At 41.1% G+C, this 27,614-nt stretch overlaps 1 protein-coding gene across 1 annotated transcript in view; it reads left to right on the top strand.

The window, feature by feature from the left end:
• Window positions 1-27,614, top strand: part of PLEKHG7 (pleckstrin homology and RhoGEF domain containing G7) — a 1,339,509-nt gene that overhangs the window by 971,123 nt on the left and 340,772 nt on the right. The window contains exon 10 of the mRNA XM_044087653.1: window positions 13,610-13,723. Coding sequence (XP_043943588.1) covers window positions 13,610-13,723 — 114 coding nt within the window. The remainder of the gene's footprint in view (window positions 1-13,609; window positions 13,724-27,614) is intronic.

Here is a 27,614-nt window from a genome sequence, read left to right as displayed (position 1 = left end):
CTGGATCGGATCCAAAGATGTTGGTTTCTTCAGCTCCAAGGCTATCTCTGAGACCACTGGCTCTGACAGTTTCAAAGCTGAATGACTCTTGGAGCCAAAGCATCCCTGTTGGGTCTGAGGCATTAAGAGTTAACTCCAAAGTTTTTGGAACCAACTCTTCTCCTCAGAGCCTCGGCACGGGACAGTTTAGCTCCAACCTCCACCTCAGGTGGAATGCCTTTGGGGCAGGGGGAGCCTCTGGAGTAGAATTATGGCTTCTCAGCTTCATTGGCTTCTTTCTTCCTGCAGCATTCTTCCTTTGAGGTGGTGAAGAGAGTGTTCTCTGATTCAGAAGGACAGACGGCTGCTATCCCTCGGATCTTCCCTCTGGATCCCAGGTGTCTCTGTGCCTTGAGCCCCATCATTCTACACCACAGGGACAACTAGCCCAAAGTCTCCAGGTCACCCAGCAGGGTATTACAATGTCTTCCAATACTTTACCAGAGCACCTCACCCTAGGAAGAGGAAATGCAAGAGGAGGCACTTAAACTCCCCTCAGGAGTCCATCACTGAAGATAGTGATTTTGATGAAGCGAAAGGTCCCGTAGATCACTATCTGAAGATGTATCATTCAGAGACATCCTTGAGATCCTTAAGCATGGAGGTGATTGGTTAACCAATAACCCTTCCACTGAAGAATTGGTATTCCTGGAGGCCTTTGAGTCTGGCCTGTCTACTTCTTGGTTAATCCCCCCCCCCCCCACGCCGATGAGCTCATTGACTTGAACTCTAGGTGGGCACGGAATGAGCCAGACACAGTTGAGCCAATACCCAAAAGACCAGATCTGATTCTGGCACCACCTGTAGGAAGGGAGTTTTGGAGCAAAGGAGGGCCCGAAGGTGGTATGGTCATGGCTATGCCACTAAGAAGGAACTTGCTGAGCAGAGTTCTTCTGTCCATCCCCCTCACAGGGAGTCTAAGCCTTTGGACAGATTTGAGAAGCATGTGCATGCTTAAGCGACCTTTGCCCTTAGGTCGCTGAACTACCTGGCAGACTTTACAAGACTACAAAGGGATTTAATAAAGGAACTGTCAAAATCCTTTTCTGGGACCACTACTGCTAAAACTCAGGCTTCTGTGGCCTCACAGTTGGTGACCCTGCAATCCATTTCTAATTCATCCATGAGGCTTATCTCTCATGCAGCTGAAGGTACCTCAAGGGTAGCAGGTTCAGGCATTTCCATTAGGAGGCATGGCTGGTTGCATTTTGATGAGCCCATCAAGTCTTTGTTAATTTTTGGTGGCAGTTCATTGTTTGACCCTAAAGTGAAGGACACAATCTCCAAATATGAGAAAGATGGAAAGACACTCTCTGCAGTGGGTGTACATTTTTTGACCCCTCAAAGAACCTTCTCTAGGAATCAATGAGATGGTCAAAAAATGTGGTTCAGAAAGCCTCAGGGTCCTTTCCAAGATTCAAGTTGGGACAGTTCCCCAGGGGCAGAAGAGGAAACTCAAATGGAAGACGCCACCCACACAGCAGAGGAGGCCCACAGAACCAAGGGTCTAGAGATTCTTTCTCTGACACACTGTATTAGTACTCCTTGAAAGGAGGCCCGATTGTCCCCCTCCAGTGCCAATTTTTGGTCGATTATCCCTGCAACAGACAGCCTGGCTAGACATAACATAAGATACATGGTTGCAGAGGATCATTTCCAGAGGTTATATTTTCCCCTTCCACCTCCATCTGCATGGAAGTTTCCCGATGTTCCACCCAGTCAGAGGAAAGCAGCAGCAATAGAAATACAAAAGCTGCTAGAAAAAAGAGTCATCCAAGAGGTTCCACCAAACCAGATAGAATCCTGAACTTATAACAGAAAAACTATACAAACTGCAGCCAAAGTCCCATCCCAACTCAAAAACCAAAGTAGAAGCAGAAAAAAACAGTACAGGCAATACAACCAAGGCCAGTGTAAAACCACTTTTAATAAAATAACAAGAAAACAGAACGGATAAGAGCTTTCAGGCTGTCAGCCCTTTATCAGATCTACTACTGTAACACAAAGACAAGCCGTAAAAAAGAAGAAACTATTACAAGCCTTAACAAACCAGCCAATCAAGATCTTACAACAGAAGTACTTAATGGGGCAATTAATGAAGCAAATTGCATGCACTTAATACCAGCTTTAAAGGGACAACCCCATTCAAGCCAGGTAGTCTGTCAGCTTGTAATTTCACTATCCATTTCTTCTTAGCCATCTCTCTGCCATGCACAATGTCACCTCCCCTTTTATCCTTAAGTACTAGTTGTATAACCAATAATTTACAACAATGTCCTGGCTAATCCATAATGAGTTTAGCAAGAGCATTAGTTGAATTTTTCAACCTAATATCACTGAGATGCTTCAGTATTCTATCTTTAAACAGCAAGTTAGTCTTGCATACATAAAAATGTGAGCACTTAGTGCAAGTAGCAAGATACACTAAATTCTGAGATTTACAATCAGCTCTCAGTTTAAATCTGTAAACAGAACCAGTTGGGGATGACAAAAAGAGTTAGTTTCAGAGATGTAATTATAGGATTTGCAGAACCAACAAGGAAAAGTCCCATACTTATTAAACCTGGGAACAGAATCATTTATATCAGTAGGAGGTCCATAGTATAGTTGCCTTTTCAGGGATTTAGCATTCTGGTAGCTAAAGCTAGGTTTGTTACCAACAATCCGTTTAATACAGTCATTCAGTTGTAGGATGGACTAGTTCTTAGTAATAACATCACAGATCTTATGCACATTACTGGAGTAGATCAGGGTCATTCGTGCCATACTGTCAGCACTTCTCGTACGTGTACAGGCCCCCTGAGATCCCTGCCCAACATCTGTCAAAAAATACGAAGACTCATCTGTTGAACAAAGGAGAAACCCCTCGTCCATGTGCTTATGCACCTCATTAAAAGAGTAACCCCTGGCAACAAAGGTGTTTGATAGATCATCGAATTATAGCAGACAAATTGAGCAGGTCCATTCTTCTACCTTACAAGTGGTCTCTCAACAAGAAGGTGGAAAAAATGATTCCTTGCCAGTGGAGCCAACCTTGCTGTGATCTCTTTGCATCTCCCCTAAACAACAAGTGCAGCAGCTTCTTTGCCCTAATTGCCCCATCGAGGGAATCACCAAGGGACGCTTTAATACACAATTGCCCCCCCCCCTCCAGTCTCCTCTATGCATATCCTCCAACTCCATTGATCCCCAGATTTCTGCAGAAAGATTTCTGGTTGAAGAGCAAGGTTATTCTGATTGCCCCTTCATGGCCTTAACAGATTTAGTTCCCTTTTCTTTGGCCTCATCTAATTTACCCACCTTGGATTCTGGATCTGATTCCAGACCTCCTATCTTACCTGACAGGCATGATTCATTCAGATATCTCAAACCTAAAGTTGACAGCTTGGTTTCTCCACTTCAGTTAATAGCCATACAACCTATGCTTTCTTCCCCTATACAACATATACTTTTATCTTCCCATAAAGCTTCTACAAGAATACTTTACAGAAGTAAATGGAAGAGGTTTGTTTTTGGGCACATCAGAAATATATTGACCCCTTTTCAACTCCTGTACAAAGTGTCCTTGAATTTTTAGCAACAATTTTCAATGAAGGAGCTAACTCCTCGACGGTTAGAGTTCAGTTAGCAGCCATCTCTAATTTTCAAATTGGATTTGAAAACTCCACCCTGGCTTAATCTAAACTTTGTAAGGCCTTCTTGAGAGATACCCTTCTTTTGAGACTTCCTTATAAAGATCCAACTCCTCCATAAGACTTAAATGTGATACTGCAGGCTTTAACTCATCCCCCTTTTGAACAGGTCTATGTTTAATCATTGAATGCTCATTCATCGAATGGCTGTTCATCAAACACTAATCCTTGAACCTTTCTTTAATCAAAAGGACAAATCATCGTAAAGATTTACATCAGGTAATGATAGTTGGGCAACATAAAGGAAGCGTAACAGAGAACTTACTTAGCAGTAACTTAACTGTAAGGAAATCTACCCTTTCCCCACTGTAGTGTGACCTCAGATTTGGTATATATAATTAGTGAGAGGTGTGTGTGTGTGGGGGGGGGGGTTTAGTGTTCACTGAATCCTAACTAATCTGCCAGTTTTCTTTCCCAAATTTGCAAACAGAGATGAACATATGTTGCATTTATTGGATGTTCACAGACAATTATATTTTTGCTTACATAGAACAAAATAAACTATAATGATCAATTATTTGTTTCCTTTGCCGATTCTAAACTTGGCAAATCAGTTGCAAGGGTTACTTTAGCCAGATGGCTGATGGATTGTATATCATTTGTCTACAAGTTGTGTCTGTCCTTACGAAAACCTTTAAGAGCCCATTCAACTAGATCCAGTGCAACCTCTCTGCAGTGTTTCTATCTAGGACTTCCATGGATGACATATGTACAGCTGCAACTTGGGCCAATCCTCTTACCTTTATTACTCATTATGAACTGGATCTGGTCTCGAGGGGAAGAGCAGCCTTTGGCTCAACTGTGCTCAGGAATATCCTTCCATTGAGTCCACCCTGGATTTTAGGTAGCTGGGGACTCTGTCAAATCTGTTGAGGAATGTGTGAAAATTCACATCAGATAAAGAAGTTATATACTCACCATAACATTCCATCTGTGTTGTTCATTTTCATTGCTCCTCAACTTCCCTCCCACCAACCCCTAACCTTTTTCACAATTGATTTCTGGAAGAATGAGAATTTATAAGGACACTAGTGTTCCTTATGTTGAGCCTCAGATAGTGGCTTCTTCTGTCAAGAATATTACAATAATATTTCTTACATTAAGTCAACCAGCAAACAAGATCTGAGATATATTAGGGCTTGGTGTATTATGAGTAAGGAAGGAGTTCAAGCATTTTTTGGTGGCCTCTAGTTAAAATAATGAACAAGTTGGATCCGAGTATCAAATCCGAGCCCAACTGTTGAGGAAGAATGAAAATGGACAATGCAGATGGAATATTATGGTGAGTACATAACTTCTTTTTCTGATTCTTGGGTGCTAAGGATCATTTCCAGAGATTATACAATACTCTTTTAGAAGCCCCAAAGATGAAATAAAGATTCCTGATACTCCAGCAAATCAGTTGGAATCAGCAACAACATAAGTTTAAAATTGCTGGACAAAAGAGTCATCCAACTGGTCCCCCAAGACCAACTAGGATCCAGAATCTATTCAGGGTTCTTTTTAGTTCCAAAAAAGGGGACCTTAGACCAATTTTGGATATCAGCAAACTGAATCAATTTGTGAAACAGACAAAATTCTGGATGGTCACAATACAATCCATTTTACCTCTTCTGAGGAAGGACTTTCAGATGTGCTGTGTTGCTATCTAGGATACCTACTGTCATATCAAGATTCAGCAGCAATCCAGGAGATTCCCCCATTTCCGGCTAGCATCCAATCATTACCAGTTCAGTGCAATGCCTTTCATTTCACTATAGCCCCTGTGTGTTCACCAAGATAATTACAGCTGTGACAGGCTATCTCAGGCTTCCGGGGATCCAAGTATTCCCATATCTAGACAACTGGCTTCTAACTACTGCCTCCAGGAATCTACTTCTGACACATCAGTCATTCCTGTTACAACTGACAATTCACCTGGGCATTTCTGTAAACACCAACAAGAGCAAGCTTCCTCCTACTCAATCCATAGAATTAATTGGTTGACACATAGATACTGTGCATCAGATAGCAAAACTTCCCTTAGCATGAGTCAAGTCACTCAGATCTGTAGCTCTCCAAGAGATTACTCATCCCAGACCCAAGGCTCAACTTGTCTGGTCTTGAGCCAGATATAACATGAGAGTTCTACAGTGGATGCTAGCTGTATAGTGGTCACAAAAACTACATCCCCTTCTACAAAGTATGGCTCACACAGGTCTGCAGGAAGCATATTCTGTGGTGTATTTCATCTGATTCAATAACTCAGTGCAGACACTTCTGTCCTCCTATACCCAGAGCCACAGTGACCACGGATGCTTCCCTTCTCAGGTTGGCGGTGGGCATCTCAAAGGGAAGATGGTCCAAGGAACATGGTCTACGATAGAGGCCAAGCTTCATATCAGTGTTTTGGAATTAAGAGCAGTCTTCCTTATGTTGCAGGCATTTCAGGACCATCTACCCCAGGATGTGATTGCCATGCACTCAGACTTTATGTCAGCGCTTTGGTACATCAGCAAGTAAGGTGGAACCTGATCATAATTCCTTAAAGGAACCTTTTTATTGAGAGCCTCAGTTTATGATTCAGTCCCTCCCTGGAATGTCACCATCTTACTCCAGTCTCTGCCTCAAAAGCCTTTGGAATCAGCAGCATCTATAAGTTTCTTCCATAGAAGATTATTTTCTGGTTGCCATTACATCTGCAGAATGGGTGTCAGAACTGTCAATTGTCATGCCAATCTCACTTTCTTATCTTTCATAAAGACAGCGTCATTAAAAACAAACCCTTCCTTCCTTCCTAAAGTTAATTCAGAATGTAACTTGAATCAACAGACTGATTTGATAGCTTTCTTCCCAAATTTTACCACTAGAAGAGAACAAATATTACACACCTTAGACATGCATAGAAAATTCAAATTGTATCTCCATTGTTTTATGAATATTAGAAAATCACATCAACTGTTAATATACTTCTCTAAGAAATAACTGGGACAATCAGTATCTAAGGCAGTGGTGCATAACCTTTTTGTGGGGAGGGCCACTACATAAATTCTTAATGCATCTGCGGGCCACCTCAAAACATAGTAAGTCGTTACGAGTTAACAATAGGTACAGGTGACAGGCATTTTTACTTAAGACAGCAGTCATGAAATTGGCTGTTTTCTACATCAACTTGCAGCCATGACTTATTACAAACTTGCAGAACGTTACTACTGTTTACAGACTACAAGTTATAAATAACAAAGAATAGTTACTTCCGTGGCTAAAATTAGAGGTGTGAGCAACTGCAGTCAATTAGGTAAGTAAGCACGTGCTGGAAAGTTTGCGTGGCTGGAGTAAGGCATATCATTTTTTCACTTTTTAAAAAAGTTTTGGTTAATCTCTCAGGGCCAGATGGCATTTTGTCATGGGCCAGATTTTGTCCCCGGGCCCGACATTGTGCACCACTGATCTAAGGTAACACTCTCAAGATTGTTAGCTGATTGCATTTCATTTGTTTATGACACACAAGGTGCACCTAATGCAAGTCTAAGGCGCACTTACCAGAGCAATGGCAACTTCAATAGTATTTGCAAAATGAGTGCGTATCAGTGACACATGCACCACAGAAACTTAGTCCTTAACTCATACCTTTGTATGTCATTACAAGTTAGATGTGCAGTCCAAAATTCATACAACTTTCAGCTCTGTCATACCAAAGAGTATTTTTCATTGAGACCACCTAAGTCCATGTCAGTTAGATTGGGAATCTGTCCCACATGTTGAATCAGATGAAAAAAAGACAACATTGAATGATAAAGTTATGTACTTACCATAATGACAGAGTTGTGTTATCTTCTCTTTGTCTGGTTCAACTGCCCTCTCTCCTTCCCCCTACCAAATTGTCACTGCTTACTTCTAAGGATCAGCCAGCTCTCCTTTGGACTCTCTCTGATCCCGTGTATCTCTCACATTATATAGTGTTTATTTTTTTTCCCTTATTGTCTGTTTCTATATATATGTGACATCTTTTTGTCAATCAGAAAATTCAATCTGAGTTAATTTGGGCAGGAGAGGGGAATTGTGGGTAGGGGAAAAGTCAAGCTCTCAGATCCAAAGCTTTGGTTTAAGGTGCTAAGGTTGGATTTGGCTGGATCTAACAACCCACGTATTGAACTAGATGAAAAGAAGACAGCAATGATCTATTGTTATAGTAAGTACATAACTTTGATTTCTAACACCTGTGATAGACTTCACAGCAATGCCTTAATTGCACCCTTTCTTTTATAGGTCTCATAATTGAACTTCTGTTGATGATGTTGTAGCAAATGAAGAACGAATAACTTAAAATGATTAACAAAGGAAAGAATCTCTACATATGTTTTACTTTAGAGATTAGTATTCTTATTTTATTTATTTCAATTTGATAATCTGTTTAAATATAAAAAAAGGCTCTATAATAAATAAAAAACTAATTTCATGTAAAGAAATCTAATTCTCAAGTTGACAAAAATGCTCTTGCTAAACTAAACAAAGAACTCTGGACCCTGATCAAATCAACCCGAGCCAGATATAAGGTAAAAATTGCCACCTAGGTAAACGGTAACCACAAAGCCTTCTTTAATTATTTTAAAAATGTCAGAAACAATGCTCAGCATTGTGCAGAGCTAATTGTTAATGATATCACATACTCAGACTTAGAGAACATCGAAAATCTACTACCAAGCAAATTTAGCTCAAACTTCACCTCCCTTGTAACTATACATTGACAACATACCCTTGAAAACTGACCTTGTAGTTGAGAACCTATATCAACAATGAAATGTCTTTTGATGACTATGTAGCCACTTTTGTAAGAAAATCTTTTTTCAATGCAAAACTTATATCTAAAGGTTTTGCATTTGGGTCTAGAGATGTTATCATTCCACTGTTCCCGGCACACATATGACCAGTTACTCAGTATAGTGCCCCTTCAGAATGTATGTGCCCAAATATCTGTCACAGCTGGAATAACCACAAAGCCTTCTTACTAAAATAATCAAGGGGATAAAAACCATACCAACCATTTCAAAGCTTTAATAATATAAATAACAAAGGGCCACAGCTCCAAAGGCAATTGCTACTGGCACAGCCTACCAGACACACTGCTGTCACAACCTAAATCGCTTAGGATGGCTTGAACTGCAAAGCCTACTGCAGTTCAACCAACTAATAGTGGCACATAAAGTTCTTTACCAACCAGAAAATACACCTGCACTAAAAAATATTATCAACCCCTACACCAGCACCCGGCCACTGTGATCATCTACCAGACTCCTAGTTCAAACATACAAATTTAACTACTCAGCTGGGGACTCTCTGTCTGCCAACTCTGTTGGAAAAATATGGAATAGACTCCCAACTGACTTGACCCTATAACCCTCACTAACTCAATTCAAAAACAAACTCAAGAAATACTTCAAAACTCATTGCTTATGTCCTTGCACTAACCCCGACTAGTGACCTCTCTATTTCTTAGGTGCCTTACCTTCAACTACTTCTAACTTTTTTCGACCACTCCATTTCATGAAGGGTCAATTGTATAACTGCTGCTCAATGTGTCTTAACCCTGAATGTAATATTATGTATGTTTAACTTTGAAAATAATGTTATGTTTTGTAAAGTTTTATAATAAGTTAGTACTATATGTGCTAAATGCTGGTATTGCTTCTGACTGTAATCTGCTTGAAACTAGCATTTACTAAATGTTCAATGTGTATTATTATCTTGGAGCTTTTCTCCCCGGGCCTCCGCTGAAAATGGATATGTACCCAGTCGGACTATCCCAGTCAACAAATGTATAATAAATAACTAAAATAAATAAATAAATAATATGTGAGCGCTTTCGTTCACTCAAATCAAATGAACTTCTTCAGACAAATTCAAACAGTAAAACCCTCTTTATATAACCATGAAATCACATGACCAATAAAATGCATTGCATCACAAGTTTAAAGCTGGTATTTAAAAGGCATATACATATTTATAAAGATGTTTACATATACTTTAAAAGAATTTTTAAGCACAAAGTAGAGCATTATTAATATATAAAAACAATCAAAAAGGTGCATCCATACAAACCTAGAAGTAAATGTGATGCAATGCATTTTATTGGTCATGTGATTTCATGGTTATGTAAGGAGGAGTTTTAATGTTTGAATTTGTCTGAAGAAGTTAATTTTATTTGGGTGAACGAAAGTGCTCACGTATTAAAGTTTTGGTTTGCCTTTGGAGCTGTGGCCCTTTGTTATTTATTTTATTAGTGCTTTATGTGTTGTTTTTTTGCATTTCAAAGCTTTGTCACTTTTCTCAGTATCATACAGGCTACTGAGAAGTCACCTCTGTCTCACATATAGCACTTCAACAGACCCTATTCTGTCAGACCTGTTACACATCCATGAGTCCAATGGTACTGTAAACATCTGCTCAAGAAAATTCAAAATCTGTTTTGCAAAATAAGTTGAACATGTTATAGGACAGATCTGTATCACACAGAATACCACTTCTATTAAACTGTCTTCCGCTCTACGAAAAATGTATAGTAGTACTTTTACACTTTTAAGCATAATTTGCATGGATGGATAGAGAAACATGCAAGTGTCTGAAGATATCCTTTTTCACCCCATCTCTGGGTTATTTATTTGTAAAATATAAGGGCTAGAATTTATCATGGGAATGTAAGGCTAGGCTTCAAACTCCTCAAGGGTCAATACCGTAGCAAGTACCTATGAACTTACAGAGTTAAGTACTGATGTCTATGGATCATTTTCAGGTTAAGCCCAGATGAAACAAAAAGGAAGATTTAGTCAATTACTTTGTTTATTTATTGTTTTATTTATTTGTTTTTGTTGACCGGAAAAGTCTGTATGGGTAGTGAGTGGGAAATAGATGAGATTTAGCAGGATGTAGAACAACAGCATTGCCAGGTATTATTCAGGTGATGTTTGAATTGTGTTTTGAAAGTAGATAGCTTATGTGTTACTTTGATTGGGTGGGAGATTGTATTTCAGATTTTGGAGATGTAATTAGAGTGGAGGGAGTCACTAGCAATATTTTGGGGCTTAGTAACTAGCAAATTGGATTTATTAGATGATTTTAGGTATCTGCTTGTTCTTTCAGATAAATTTGCAGGCAGTGATTAGTTGGACTAAATTAAGTAATAGGGTAATTCTACCCAGTGTAATCCTATTAGTGCAATGTGGTGGTATGATCCATGTAGGGCATTTGTAGCAAATTTGAATATTTTGTTGTAGCATGGTTCTAACTTTATTTTTTCTGTTTTATTCAAGTCAGTAAAAATTGGTGAAGCTTACAGTCAAGTTGAAAGCAGATACTTTCTCGCTATTGATTGTCTTGTTGCATCTTTAAGATATGGCTTTATCCTATATAGGAATTCTACTTTCAAGGGTATTTTTTTGATAAACTGGTAGAGAGGGGAAAATCCTGCTGCCAGTTAACTGCTGGTTGCTTACCAGTTAAGTAGCTGAGAAGTCATGATAGAGATGAGTAACTAAATCTGCGGGAAGCTAGTTCTGAGAGGAGTTTTTGGTGAGAGATGGTATCAAAAACTTCTAAATATCTGTAAAGAGGGAGTAGACATGCCTGTCTTCATTGCTATATTGAGTAATAGTATTGGTAAAACTCAGGAGGGCAGTTATAATACTATGATTGGGGAAAAAACTGTGTTGTGTATTTGTTAAAAAGCTGTTGTTAGAAAGGTAGTTAATGAGTTGGGTGTGGATGCATTTTTCTAATGTTTTGAATAAGAAAGATACAATTGCTGTAAGTCTGTAGTATGAGGTTTCAGTTGACTTTCCACCCTTGTGCAGCAGAATGATGAATATTTTCCACATAACTGAGATGTACTTTTCTGTAATAGAGTGGTTTAAAAGTATAGAGATAGGGTAGAAAACACCATCTGCTGCTAGTTTAAGGTATTCAGCAAAGAATTTATCAGCTGCTAATGTAGTTGGTTGAGCATCTTTCTTATTGTGGAAGTTTGGACAGTTTGAATAGAAAAAGTGTCAGTATTCTTACCGGGAGGATCTGGAGTGCCTGGTGGTGGTGGTGGTGGGGGGGGGGGCAGTATCTTAAATTAAGGATAAAACGGAGTTAGTGAAATTAAGACTTGACTTGCTTTGCTATAGTGTGTGTGTGTGTGTGTGTGTGTGTGTGTGTGTGTGTGTGTGTGTGTGTGTGTGTGTGTGTGTGTGTGTGTATGTAACCCCCTTGTTAAAGAGGACAGTTTAGTTAATTAACTTGTTCAGGCTCAGAGTGAAGCCCTGTATCTTAGCTAGAGGAGACAAGAATCTTAATCCTCTACAACTATTTGGTTGAAATATTCTGAAATGGGTACCGTTGTCATTTATTGCTTCATACATTTTGTTTCTCTGCTTCATGAAAAAAAAATGTTCAAAACTACAGATCTAAAATGCACTCTAGTAAGTGTTGCTGTATTTAACATGAAATACATTAAATCAGAAAAGTGAACCAAATAACATGTTTGTAAAAATTTTGCATACTGCCCATGGTTTGCAAACAAGGTACACTTAATCCGCTACTGGCTAGGTACATTTTCAATGAATGTGAGTTGCACTGCATTTTCAGAGCATGCAAGCAACAGAAGTTTGCCATTACTTGTGCTGTGTCTGTTTTCAATGTGCAGCTGTTTTGTTTAGCAAGTGGTCATTAGTGTTTCTGCTACAAAATTGGAAAGTAGTGTTAGTGCAATAGGTAGCAAACTTGCTTTGGGTACAGAAGGCTATGGGTTCTATTTCCAAACTGTGTAGATGGATTGCTGGCATTGCAGTGCAGTATAAGGGGAGGTGCTGCACTCCTCTGAGTGCACTGTTTTTCATATGAATTGTTAAATCATGTGCCTTCTTTGATGGTAGGTGCAATGAGATCTTTTGTATCCACATGAGCTATTGAAAAGAGTAGGGTTAGTTTTCTGATGCCTTCTCAAATTTCCCCAGTACAAATTCCACCAAGGGTCTCCCTTGAAAAAGAGGCTACTAACCTTGTGGGGCTTACCTGGTTAACAAAGTATAAATAAATTAAAAGTTTTAAATGAAATCCACATCTCTGCTTTCACTTCAAAAGTAAAGAAGAAAATAGTATGCACGCTGACAGATTTGAACAGTGTTTATGGTAAATGGGGGAGAGAGAGACAGACAGACAGACAAGCAATGGGCACTGGAATGGCTGTGGAGAGGACTCATCCATTACCCAGCCTACGGGCCTCAATTGATCATGATCCAGCTCTGCCCGGATGCACAGTGACCTTGGAGTTTATTATATGAGTTAAGATGGTGCAGGGACAACAGCCCCCTGCATATAAATGTGGTGGCTTTGACCCATGGGAACCCAGACTTTTAATTATGATTCCTTTACATGATAGCAGAATTCAGTGCACTGGTCATCATACTGACATCCTTGAAGTAGATATGCTGCAGTGTATAAAGATGACCTGTTTAATGTAAGTAGAACTAGAGGATAGTGCATTACCGTGGTAATACATTACCACATAATTTCGACATAGTTTACTAACTTCTTGTTAAATTATATCTCCAGATGTGTTCATTTACTTGATAAAGGAAGAATTTGAAACTTGTTCAGTAAATGATAACTTTGAGACAGAGTACAAGGTAAAAACACTGACCCTTTAATACCAGTGCAGAAAGCATTCATTCCTTTACAATTCCAGCTGACGTATTCTCTCTTTAACTGAGCTTGTACTTTAATCATATAGTTTGCATCTTGTCTTTTTGTAGGTCTGTTTAATGATGCAAAGGTATAATTTGTGTAATGGAAAGTACAATCCAGGAATGCATCAGTTTAAACACTGTATAACAAGGGTTTCTTTGATTTCTGTTTCATAGCACTTCAGGGAAATTGTGTGCCACAGTCACCAAAAATATTGTCTTCAGTATTCTGCTGCACTTTTCTACCTTGAAAACCTAAAGCAAAGGGAAGACTTTGAAACCTACGTAAAGGTAATGTACAGTGTCAGCAGTATATTTCTAAGCATTTCTAAATTAGGCATGGCTATGCAAACAAATCTATCATTGAAGATCTTTTTCAGCATTATGATGGCAACTTATTAGCTGATTAATTAAACATGTTAGGATTTATTTTATTTTCTAACTTTTCATTCACCTTAGTATCATTAAACAATTGTAAAGAGATTCATCAGTATATGGCTGGTTGTCAGTATAGTGTACATTGACTAGGGTGTTTTTTTTTTCTCTGATTCATAGGGTGAAATCATAAATTACTTTGCAGACACTGTGCCCTTGATTTTTAAAATATTTATTGTACGTATTGACATCATGAGTCACTTGGCCTTTTGTACTCACTCTCACTGTAAATTATAAATGTATCTTTGACAGGCACACACATAATTGTGCATCATAGCATTGTTGCTGTAATTAAACTGTACCACTTTAATGCTGAATGAAGTGTGGGTGGCTGTCTCATTCGTATAGCTACCAGTTAGCTTTGGGATGCTTTTCATTAAGACTAATTCAATACGACTCCCTTTCATCTGTGCGCAAATATCTTCGCCTTTAATCTTTTGTCTAGTAATAACATTTCCTTAATTGTTTTCTCTGGTTACTGTGTAAAGTGCTTTTAGCACTTATTCTACCTCAACATATGACCTAGGACCATAGTGGCATTTAAGTGATAAGCATAAGGACACAGAGGACACAAGATAACATTGTATGGATCAAACCACAGACTGCCTAATATACCAGACTATTTCAAAAATAAAGGCTACTAAGATGAATATCTTACGTATGCCAACATTGCTCCGTTTCTGTCTTTAACACTGGTGGCCCAGTTTTACTTAAACACTGTTTCATGTGTACTTTGGTATGGTTATGTATCAATTTGTTGTTTTATATAATTTTTATAGCAGTAACTATGTTGATTATTCTACCATTGCTTGCCCTGTTAAGTTTACATATTTTTTCTCTTTGTGAACCCATTTTCAACCTGACTTTTCAACAGTTTTTTATTTACACTTCGAGAGAGACCCATTAGTGAGAGTCCTGACACTTCAAAATAAATTGCAATTTAAACAGAAAAGCAACAAACTGCAAAACTTACATTTACACATTTCAAGCATTTCTTTATGGGACTTTTCTGCCCTTGGTCCCCATACCCTACTATTAGAATATACGAACTTCTAGATCAGTCTGTGTTTGAATTACTGCTTCATACATAGGTTCATAGGATGATACTAGGCTATTGGCCCAGAGGCCCTTATAAGCCTAGCCAAGAATTTCACCCATGTTCCCTCAAAGTCAGCACCTGTTTCCCCTGTCCAGCAGGGACACAGGTGGGATCCCCAGGGGTATATTTTCTGTTTCCCATTCAGTCGTCCAGGTTCCTCTTAAATAGGGCTAGAGAGGTACTCTGCTTGACATGGAGAGGGAGTCTATTCCACAGATGGGGGAGTCTTTGGGACACAAGTCTGTCCCGCCAGCAAGTTCTATTAATGTCACAAACCAGGTTAAGGCCTTGCATGCAGGTCACCCGAATGGAGTTTGTCTTACGGATATGCAGCAACTCCATCAAGGCTGGGTCTCAAATGGCCTTGTGTGCCAGACACAGGTCACCTCTGAGCAGTCTGTATGAGGCTGAGTAGAGGGACAGGGCTTTTAGCTTATCTGTATAGGATAGGAGTTTGAGACCCTGGATTTTCCTGGTCAGGAACTTCTGTGGTCTTTCCAACTGCAGCATGTGCTTGGCAAGGTACATGCCAAAGGGGGCATTGTACTCGATAATGGGTCTGATAAGGGAGGAGAACAGGGATATTATGATCTCCTTGTTCCTGGATGAAATACCCTTATTTATGAGGTGGGCCATGTAGAAAGTCTTCCGTACAATGGAGGCAACATGGTGGTCAAAAGTCAGGTTGCTATCAACCTGGGTGCCCAAGTCCCTCACGACGGATTGCACACTTAGTACGCTGTTATTAATGTGATAATTAATGAGGATGACATTTTCTCCAAAGGGGATAATAATGCATTTCTTGGCATTTAGTTTGAAGCCATGCTTCTGGCACCAGTCATTAGTCTGGGTAAGGCCCTCTTGGAGGATGTTCACATCACTAAGGAAATTTTAAGACAGCACTGGATCCCTATCACTTCCCTGAACTTTCAAAACTCCGAAGACTATATGGCTGAGACCATATCTCCAAAGTTTGGAACTCCGAACACTTTGTAATGGTATTGCTGGGATTTGCTGTTTTCCTCACTGTAGTGTGATCTCAGAGTTGGTATATTTAAGTAGCATGGGGTTGGGGGGAGTGCAGGAGGGCTTGCCCCCTGCAAAAATGTACAGGTAAGTTGTTTTGTTTTATGTTCTTGTTTTTTATTTTTGCTTCGGAGTTTCAAAATTTTGGAGTTATAATCTCAGCCATATGGTCTTCGAGTTTTGAAACTTCGGGGAAGAGATAGGTATCCATATATATATATATATATATATATATATATATATATATATATATATATATGTATACATACACACACACACACACACACACACACACACACACACACACACACACATATATATATATTTCTCTGTCACTCTCTCTCCCTTACTTCAGTTAGTTTTGAGTTCTAACTGTCAGGCTATTCTTTTTCCACTCTTTTATTGCTGGGTACTCAACTAAGTACCATTATTGGTACCTTTCACTTTTTTTGTAATCTTTTCTTTCCTGCTTTTTTAGAGGCTATTTCTAGGTAACATTGTTGAGACATTTTCTGTACTGTACTATATAAAAAAAATCTGTTGCTACAGCTTAATCCTTTTTTTATTTGTTTACCATCTCTGATAACCTCACTGGTTTTAAAAGATGCACTTCCTGTGGGCATAAGATCCCTAATTCTGATGCCCACAAGGAATCTGTCTACTATTTGGACACTACCCGTTTAGAAAAAGATTGTTCCATTTCTATTAGCTTTAATTCCAGAGCTCTTAGTGACTAGAAAAATGAGTTAGTTCTGAAAAGCCTTCTTCCTCTTCTTCTCTAGCTACTGTGGCACAACCCCCCCCCCCCAAGAGGTTTGAAAAGGGAAAGCCTGCATCAGCCCCAAAGGATAAAGACCCTAAGAAGAGGTCCCTGGACTGTTCTACCACATCGACTCTGTCCTCTGAGCTTCCTGCAAAAATCTCAAAAAAGTTAATTCCAACACCTTCAGATCCTACTTCATCGAAGCCTAGGTCATCTCAGATACGATCGCCAAGGTTTCACTTGAGCTAATATCTCCTCAGCTCCACTCATCTTTTCTTCAGCAAACTCAGAGGAAACATTAAAGGCTACCGTCTACCAGCTCCTCTCTTAGGTCCTCCAGGAGCTTGTCTGAAGCCAAGGCGGATAGGATGATGAGGAAGTTCCTCAGAGCTCAAATCCAGATGGGGTAATCCCATCTCCATCTCCCATTGGACCTGTGAGCCTGACCCCCCCCCCCAACCTAATAACCATATCTCCTTCTCTGAGCTGTCTCATGGTTTTCAAGCCCTCAGATCTGAGATGGTTGAGGGTGTCCTCTTTAGATCTGAATATAGGTTGTTCTTCGACTCCAACCATGTTCCTGAGTTGCTTGGTTCTGATGCTTTTGGAGCAGGAAGACTCTTGCAACCTAAGTGTTGACACTGGTTCTAAGGTGTTGGAGGCAACTCTGAAATTGTCAGAACTGTCCTTATCCCTAGCTGCTTCAGCACTGGACAGCTCAGGTCCAACTCCCTCATCAAGGTGGGGATCTGGGGGAGGTCATGGTCATTTGCACAGGGGTCTTCGGCTCCAGTGCTGCCTGCCTGTGTTTCTCCTAGATCCCCTGCCTTTGAGGTAGTGGAGAGGACTTTCTCTCTGCCTAGAGAAAGGACATACATGCCCCCCCTCAGATCATGTTTCTCTTTCATCGTTGGGTTTGAATTCTGAGCCTTTTACCTCTATCATACTGGGAAAGTCTACCAGAATAAGCTACCAGTCAGTCTTTAAGGACTTCCCTGTCACTTCCAATACCGCACCAGACCATCTCACTAATGAGGTCCCTAGGAAGAGGACATGTAAAAGAAGACACTTGGATTCCCCTCAGGAATTTCTCACTGAGAACAGTGATTTCAATTAGGGGTAAGGGTACCCCAGATCTCCACCTGAGAATGTCACCTTTGGAGAGCTAGTGGAATTTTTAAAGCAAAAATGTGGATGGTCTTCTGACTCACCTTTCTAGGAGGATTGAGTGTTTCTGGAGGCCTTTGGGTCTAGCCCAGCTACATCTTCAGTGACCCCTCTGGCTGATGAGCTAATACATGTTGTCTCACGCCACACATGAAAGGAACCAGATCCTGTGGAGCCTATTCCCAAGTGAACAGATAAATATTTAGCCCCCCCCGAAGTATACAGCACATTGGAACAAGGGAGTCCCTGTAGTTGCCATGGCTGTAGCAGCAGCAAACAAGAAAGAGCTTGCAAAGCAGAGCACTTTGTCCACACCCTAACAGGGAGTCCAAGGCCTTGGACAGATGTGGAAAGCTGTCTATGACTCAGTGACCTTTACCCTGTGGTCCTTGAATTATTTGGTATACTTTACCTGGTTGCAAAGAGATTTGACAAAGGAGCTTTCCAAATCTCTTTCTGGGTCCTTGTCTATGGACAACCTGAATAAGGTTTCTTCACAGCTGGCTACCCTTCATTCTATATCTAAAGTTTCTAAGAGGTTGATTTCCCATGCTGCAGAGTGTAATGTAAAGGTGACAGATTCAGGCTTAACCATCAGAAGACACGGCTGGATGCTCCTGTGTGATTGATGGATCTTCTTGGTTCATCTCAAAGGTGAAGGAAATGCTGTCCAGAAGTGAACAGGAAGGAAAGACCTTGTCTACCACTGGGAGCCATTCCTCTACTCTTCAGAGATCCTTTTCATGAAATCAGTGAGGAGGTAGGAAAATGTGGTTTCATAAGTCCCAAGGTATTTTCCAAGACATGCGAAAAGATGGTTCTCCCAGAGCCAGAAGGGGTAACTCTAATGGCTATCCTCGCAGCAGGGGTGTTCTACAAAACCAGTGCTTCAGGGATTCCTTCTCTGACAAACCCTATCAGCAGTCCTAAAAAGTTGCCCGGCTACTTTTTTCTGGATGCAATCAGGAGGCAGCTTGTCCCTGCATCTAGAAGACTGAGCATCCATCAACACAGATTTGTGGGTGCAGAGGATCATATCCAGAGGTTATTTCATACAATTTCCTAAATTCCTCCCATAAAAATGAGGAAGATTCCCAATGCTCCACCCAATCAGAAGGAGGCAGCAGCTCTGGAAGTACGAAAGATGGTAGGAAAAAAGGAGTCATCCAGGAAGTCCCCCTAGACAAGCTAGAATCCAGAATTTATACAAGATTCTTTTTAGTGCCAAAAGACAGGAGACTTGAAACACATTCTGGATCTCAGCAAATGTGTACTATCACATCAAAATGAGCAGATGCTCCAGAAGATATCACTGCTTCTGGCTGGGACACAGTAATTACCAGTTCAAAGCACTGCCCCTTGGTCTCTCTGCAGGCTCCAGGGTGTTTACCAAATAAATGTGGTGGTGGTAGAAGCTCACCTAAAACTGCTAGGATTCTGGGTGTTCCCATACCTAATCTGGCTCCTGACTGCTGCCACCAGGCATCTGCTTATACAAACAAGGGACTGTTGTGATACCATCTGGGCATCACAGTCAACTATATCAAGTCACTTCTCACTACAACATAGAACCTGGAGTTCATAGATGCTCATTTAGACACTGTCAATCAGATAGCATCTCTTCCCCCCAATAAGAGTACAGTCCCTCAGATCCCAGATAAAGAAAGTGATTTTGCATTCCTCTCCTCCATCATGACTAGTCTTGTAAGCCTTAGGATCCATGGCAGCAGCGATAACTTAGTCCCATTGGCCAGATATCATATGCAGATTCTACACTGGACCCTTTCAGTTCAGTAGTCTATTCTTCAACAGCCCTTATGCACTCCAGTAAAGGTTACACAAATTTGTAAGGAACACCTTTTTTGGTGGATCCGTTGAAATGAAATTTCTCAGGGCTGTCCTTTTGTTTTACCTCTCCCAGTAGCCACAGAGACCACAGACCCCTCCCATTTGGGGTGGGAGTGCAGGCATTTCTTAGGAAGGACAGCCCAAAGTATGCAGTCTTCTCAAGAGGCCAATTCACATATCAGTGTCCTGGAGATGAGCGCTGTAACAGTGCAGGCCTTTCAAGATGCTCTTCTCTCTGAGACAATTGTGATCCAATCAGACAATATGTCTGTGGTCTGGTACATCAACAAACAGGGGGGAGCCAGGTCTTATCCTCTTTGTTGCAAGGCAATGAGAGTGTGGCAGTGGGTGATCTCTTCTATTCGCTGTCTCATTGCATCACACTTACCTCGAAAATCCATTGTGCTTACATATAAACTAAGCAGGTTCATTCTGATGCCTCGTGAGTGATGTCACAATGTCAAAGTGGCAAAAGGAATTTTTCATCGATGGGGCCAGCAGTGTTACAATCTCTTTACTTCCCCCCTTAACAAGTGCAGCAGGTCCTTCACTCTGATCCCTCCTCTGGGGGAGTGACAGAGAGATGCTCTAGTTCACAATTGACCCTCCAGTCTCCTATATGCTTATCCCCATTACATCTTCTCCCCAAGTTTCTGCAGAAAGGCTACTGGTTAAAGAGCACATTAATCCTCATTGCACCCTTTTAGCCTCATCAAATCTAGTTTCCGTTTCTGTGGCCTCATCGTTTGTATCTGTCCTGGATACTAGAAACCATTCCAGACCTTCTGTCTCATACAGTGGGGTTTGCACTTCCTGACATTACAGGCCTCAAATTGACAGGATGGTTTCTCCAGTTCCAGTGATAGTCAGACAGCCTAAGCTTTCCTCCCTGGGCTGAAATATCCTTTTGTCCTCTCAAAAGCCTTCCATTTACACATACCCAGGACATGTCCCTCGGATCTCCTCATAGTGTGCTTGACACTTGGACGAACTCTGTCAAATCACGGGGTGCCCTGTCAACTGAAGCACATCCTGAATCTCTGCTTGGGCTGCTTTGATCCACTAAAATAGCCAATATTCTCTGACCAGACTTTCAAGAATAGCCTCCCTGGAGTCGCACAGTATAGGTGTCTGCCTACAGCTTGAAGCTGTTATTATAGTGTAGTTTTTTGGTTTTAATTGTGACTTGCACACTTGTGGACCTACCCTGAAGACATATCCACACCCCTTTCATGTTAAGCTCCTTTAGTTCATTTAATGTGCTATTCCCCATATACTCCACTAGATGGCAGTAGAAATATAAGTATAGGTATTATGTTCTGCATTACTACACTTCTCATTCCTTGTCCTGTTTATTATTAAGTTTAAAAGCCTTTAGCAATATGGGAGTGTAGTTCTCCTAGTACATTCACTTCTTTCCTTTAAAACTTGTTTTTTTCCCACCAACCCACTCTTAACTTACCTGCTAACCAGTTTTTCCAGTACTGTTCCTGGCTGACTGTTTCTAGCACTCCCACCTATTTCACCCAGGCGAACTTGCTCCCGTTCGCCCTCGCTAAGCTTGGGCTCACTCTGCTCCCCTGCCCTACCCCCATTCCCACCCCTCTTCAATTACATTTATACCTAAGCTCACTCTACCTACACACCCATCCTCCAATCATATACCTCTTCCTCCAAACTTCTCCCACATGTCTCACCAATAAAAATACCTATAGTCATCTTCATTGCCTCATTACATCATAACCATCCCCTCTTCTTAGACCCAATCTAATCACATCCTCCCTTTGCACCCTTTACTTTTAGTTCACCCCCCTCTCCTTAGAACAACCTTCTTCCTCAACCCAGTAATCCTAGTCTCATCTTTACACTTCCTACATTCCCTTTATACTCACTATATCCATCTGTGCTTCCCCATCCTCTCTCACATGAGTTCCTTTTTTTTCTTTTTCATCCTAATCCTTCTCTCATCCCACATTACTTAGATATGTCTCTTATGTTCAACATCTTTCTTTTCACAGTTACTATCTACTTCTTGCTCCTACTAAGGCTTTCATTTCACACAATCTACCTACCTCCTACTCCATCCCCTTTCACATCATCTCACATTCAAACCATTCCCAGTTACTCTACAATCTGTTCTAGTCCTTATAAGACTGACCTGATTTTACAAAAGAAACTCATCATCCTCTCCTCACACCACAGCCTTCCTTACAATCATAACCAAAAAATGTGAAGTCCTATCCCGCATCCATTCTTACTGATGGGTTTGGATCCTATCCTTGGCTCCAATTTGGTCATTTTTTACAAGCTCAAGGTCTTCAGCTAGCTCGAGGCTAATCCCCTATCCCATGATGCACTCGTGCCCAACTCAGATCTCATTTGCCGTGGAAACAGATTGAGAGTTTTCTATGCTAGCTCAGGCTAAGTACAAACATTTTCTAAACAATTTATAGATATCCATTTAAATAGTTACTTTAAAAAAATAATTTAGAGGTCCTTATCCTCTTTGTAGTGTACCTTTTGCTGATCTTTTTATGAAAAGATAACCTTTAATTATATCCGTTAGGCCATTGGTTTGTTGGGCCTTTTCTTACCCTATCTTTTATTCTGTAATCAGAATTGATATTTTATTATTAGCATTATAGATCACGAGCCTTTTGCCACTAAAGAGACTTTTTCAATATATTAGATAATTCTATTATTACAGTATAGTATAGTATAGTTTATATAAATAGTTAGCTTTTATGACTGGTTATATATTGCCTTTACTAGTTTGATATTTGCAGCAGTAGTCCATTTAAATTAGAGGAATTTTTTCTGTTTTCATCCAAAGGGATTTTTTGTGTGTGTGTGCGTGTGTGTTTCCCTTCAGTATTAGTCTTTATATTTGTAGGTATAGTTAGATATATAAGTTCTTACTAAAACCTTGTTTAAGTTAGAGAGGTCCAAGTAAATTCTTATCTCTTCTCGCTAACTTGAGACAAACTTGTTTTGAAAAATGTCTAAACTGTTGAAGGAAACAAAACCGTCCAGTTTTAAGAAGTTCCCTAAGTGTAGGCAAAAAAAGTCACTAACTGATGGTCTCACGGAATGCGTATATTGCTTGGGTATGATTTATTTGCAGGACTCTTGTGCTATATGTCATTCATTTAGCTCAAGAGTCCTCCATAAAAAATAAAACAAACTGATTTTAAAAGGGCTCCTAAAGTTGTCATTTACTGAAAGCCTTGAACAAGGTCAAGAGACTCAAAAAAAGTAAGTCACCTACTTCTGAAAAGTCATCAAAAAGATCTTCAACATCACCAGAGTCGGAGCCATCTAAAAAGGCACCCAGATTGTCTCCAACTGTACTGAAACAAGTCCACACTGAAAAAACTTCAACCTCGGCTCCACTTCCACCATGATGGTTGTACAAGTAAGGAGCCCCCAACATTGGAGCCGGTATCTCCAACTTTAAGATCGCCATTACATAAAATGTCTGCATCACCAGTCCCTTTGTCCAGATCTTCACAAATTCTTTCTGAATTTGATGTGGATTGAGTTGTGCAGAGACTGCTAAGGACTCCAGCGCTAGCCAAATTATTATCGGAATCGACCCTCAGGACTTTGGAACTGACTGGACCTTCCCCTTCTACCTCCATTCCCCCTCCAACCCAACCAGTGGTTTTGGAGCAGGAATGCGTGGAGCCGATGGTGATGGGTTTGTTGGAACCGAGATCTACTCTAGGATTTTCGGTTCCGACTGCTCCGACTATCTTGGTGCCGTCCGTGGAGTCTAGGAGCTGACACTTGCTGGTCGGGTCCGGGGTATGGGTTGAGTGGAGCCGATATTTTGTCAGATGTGACTCTTCCTCTTGGCGCCTTGGCTCAGATGAGTTCGGCTCCTACCTCTGCTTCAGAGCCTACTCCTGTGGTGCCGGGGATGCCCCTTGGTTCCTCAGAGCTAGGGGTTCTTCGGCCCAGGGGAGTGGAGCCTTTGAAGCTATGAGGAGAGCTCTGTCCTCAGAGACAGCCTCATCATCTGCCGCATCCATTCCATCCCTTAGAGTGCAGGTGTCCGTCTCAGCCAAACCAACTCCACAGAAGCGTAGAGACCCAGAGTTTCAGGAAACCCCAGTGAGTGGTCATTTATCTTCTGAGACCTGTCCAGAATACCCTTCTGAAGAGGCTTCTCAGAAGAAAACTTGCAAGAGGAAGTATTTGGACTACCCACAGGAGTCAATCACATTGGACATGGACCTTGATGAATCAGAAGGGTCCCCATGGTCACCCTCTGAGGATGTCTCCTTTGCAGACATTCTTGAGATCCTAAGGCAGAGAGGCGGCTGGAAGTCCATCAACCCTACTGAAGAGTAGTCCATATACCTGAAAGCCTTTGGGTATCAACCCTCCACCTCTTGGGTATCTCCGCCTTTCGACGAGCTTCTGGAATTAGTTTGTCAAAAGACGTGGGAGTCTCCAGACACAGTGGAGCCTGTCCCTAGGAGGCCTAATAAGTTCATAACTAGCCCAGAAGACAAAGTTTTTCCTAACCAAAGGTGTTTGTGTAGATGCTATGATGGTGGTGGTGGCAGCCACTATCCTCCGAATAAAGATTCACATAAGATGGACAGATATGGAAAGCACACCTTTTCATCAGCAGCTTTTACTCTCAGGTCCCTGAATTACTTAACCCACTTTACTAGATTACAGAGAGATCTCATAAAAGAGCTAAGAAATTCCCTCCAGGGTTCAATAGCTGAGGGGATATCAGAGAAACTATCATCCCTGCTCTCCACCCTTAACTCTCTAGTGAACTCATCCATGAGGCTTATCTCTTATGCAGCCAGTGGAGCAAGTAGGTCATCAGGTTCAGGAATTTCCCTTAGAAGACACTTCTGGATGCGCCTCTGTAATTTTGCCCTTCATAAACACCCCCTTTGATGGTTCAACCCTTTTCAAACCTGAAGTAAAAGAAACCCTCACCAGGTGTGAGCAGGAAGAAAAGACTTTCTCTGCCATGAGAGTATGTTTTTCCACCCCTTCCAGACCCTATCCCAAAGGTCAAATGGGAGGAAAGATGTGGTTCCGTAAATCCCAGAGTATTTCCTGAAACACGTAGTGTACCCTTCTTCAGGGGCAGAGGAGGAGTAGGAAATAACAGAAGACGCCGCCCACGTGGCAGAGGGAGTCCGCAAAACCAGGGTGACCAGGAATCTTTTTCAGGTAAGCCCTTTGAGCGCTCCTGAAAGGAGCCCCACATGTCCCACTCTGGAGGCAGTCTGGGGACGCTTTTCTTTGCATCCAGTCACCTGGCTAAAAATTACAAAAGATAGTTGGGTGCAAAGAATCATATCCAGAGGTTATTCAATACCTTTTTCAACACCACCTCCTCCTCCTCCAAACAAAAGGATCCTGGATGTTCCACCCAATCAAAAGGGATCAAGAAACCATAGAAATTCAAAAGTTGCTAGAAAAAAGAGCCATCCAGTTAGACCCCACAAACCAAATAGGATCCAGCACTTACTCAAGGTTCTTTTTAGTTGCAAAAAAAAACAGGGGACTGGAGACCTATTCTAGATCTCAGCAGACTGAACAAGTCAGTAAAAACACAAAGTTCTGGATGGTCCCATTGCAGTTATACTTACCTTTCTAGGGAAAGCCCATTGGATGTGCTCGATAGATCTCCAGGATGCATACTACCACATAAAAATGGACAGGACCTACAGGAGTCATCTGCGGTTTCAGCTGGAAGCCAGTCATTTTCATTTTTGAGCTCTACCCTTTGGCCGCACTACAGCCCCCAGAGTGTTCACCAAATGTGTGGCAGTATCACAGCTCATCTGAGGTGGCTAAGATTCCGGGTAAACTTAGATGAATGGCTCCTAACCACTACCACCAAACAACTACTAATCCAAGCAAGAGACACAACCTTACAACTATTCGCACAGTTAGGGATTACTGTCAGTTATTAAAAAAATCTGCCTTATTGCCATCTCAACATACCATTTTTATGTGAGCAGAATTAAACACAAAAACAATGATGGTAAATCTTCCAGAAGAGAGAATTCAAGTCCTTCAAAATCAAGTCCTAATTCTTCTTCAAAAAAGAAAAGTCCAAGCCAGACAGGTTCTGAAAGTACTAGGTACAATGGCAGCTGCTATCACAGTAATTCCCCTGGCTCACATACATATGAGGATCCTTCAATGGCCTCTTTCTGCCCAGTGGTCAATGCAGATGCTTCCTATGTCCCACAAAATAATCCTGACGTCAGCTTGCGAAAAAGACCTCCTTTGGTGGCTTTACTCGGACCAGGTGAAGATAGGGTAGCCTTTTATTCCCCCAGCTCCCATAACCATAATGACCATGGACGCTTCTCAAATAGGGGGGGGCATTATCTGGGAAAGACAGCCCAAGGCACATGGCAAAAACACAAGGTTCATTTGCACATCAATGTTCTAGAGATGAGAGCGTTGCAGGCATTCCAAGGCTGTCTACCTGTAGAAACAATTGCAATTCAATTCAGACAGAGAATATGTCAGTGGTATGGAACATAAACAGACAAGGAGGAGCCATATCTTATCCGCTATGTCGAGAGGCCCTGAGAGTATGGCAATGGGCTATGTCCTCCCAACACTTTCTAGTAGCAATGCAAATCCCAGAGGACTCCAATGTGATTGCAGACAAACTCAGCAGACAGATACTGAAGCCACACATGTGGTCCCTCATACAAGAAGTAGCGGAGAGCATTTTCCATAAATGGGGCCAGCCTTACTGCAACCTCTTCACCACATCCACAAACACAAAATGCAGTGCCTTGATTCCCCCTCAGGGGAAGTCCCCGAGGGATGCACTTACACACAATTGGCCCCTGGGTCTCCTATATGCTTTTCCCCCCTTCCCATTAATACACAAAACCATTCAAAAAGCCTCATTATTGGGAAGGACCTTAATCCTGATAGCCCCTTACTGGTCTCGTCAAATTTGACTCACCTTCCTACAACCTTATCTTCAAGAGGAGCCTTGGATCCTGGACCCAGTACCGGATCTTCTGATACATTCATCAGGAGCTCTCCATCCATCTCTCAAATCCCTCAAATTGACAGCTTGGCTGCTCCAGTTCCCAACATAGCCAGGTTACAAAATCTTTCATCACCCACAAGACACATTTTAAAATCTTCTCATAAGTCTTTAACAAGAAGGTTATACCTTAGCAAGTGGAAAAGATTCACAACTTGGGTTCTGCAGAATAAAACTGATTTCTAACAAGTCTTTTTAAAGAAGGTGCAGCAGCTGCTACTATTAGGGAGCAATTAGCAGCAATCTCAAATTTTCATCTAGATGAAAGTGGACCAAATATTATCTCACACAGATTGTGCAAAGCGTTTCTTAGGGGCACTTGTGTTTTAAGACCACCAATAAAATCTTCACTACCACCATGGAACCTCAGTTTTGTTCTATCCAGGATAATCATTCCACCATTTGAACCTGCATCATCATGCGATGTAAAAATGCTTAACTTGGAAAACTATCTTCTTGGTGGCCATCACTTCAGACAGAAGAGTATCAGAACTACAAGCATTGTCAACCAAACCCCCATATTTATTGTTTCATAATGACAGTTTCACTATGTACAAATCCATCTTTCTTACCTAAAGTGCGTTCAGAATACAACTTAAATCAGACCATAGCGTTACCAGTCTTTTTCCTAAGTATGGCAGTAAGGCAGACTACATGCTACACCAACTTGATGTCCATAGACAGTTACATTTCTATTTACATAGAGCAAAGGATTTCAGAAAGTCTGACCAACTTTTTGTCTCTTATTCAGATGCTAAGAAAGGTACAGCAGTAGCCAGAACCA

The sequence above is a fragment of the Protopterus annectens genome, chromosome 11.part0, assembly GCF_019279795.1.
Source record: "Protopterus annectens isolate FY-2018-M chromosome 11.part0, PAN1.0, whole genome shotgun sequence".
In the NCBI taxonomy this organism is placed as follows: Eukaryota; Metazoa; Chordata; order Ceratodontiformes; family Protopteridae; genus Protopterus; species Protopterus annectens.
This window is presented reverse-complemented; position numbering and strand designations above follow the sequence as displayed.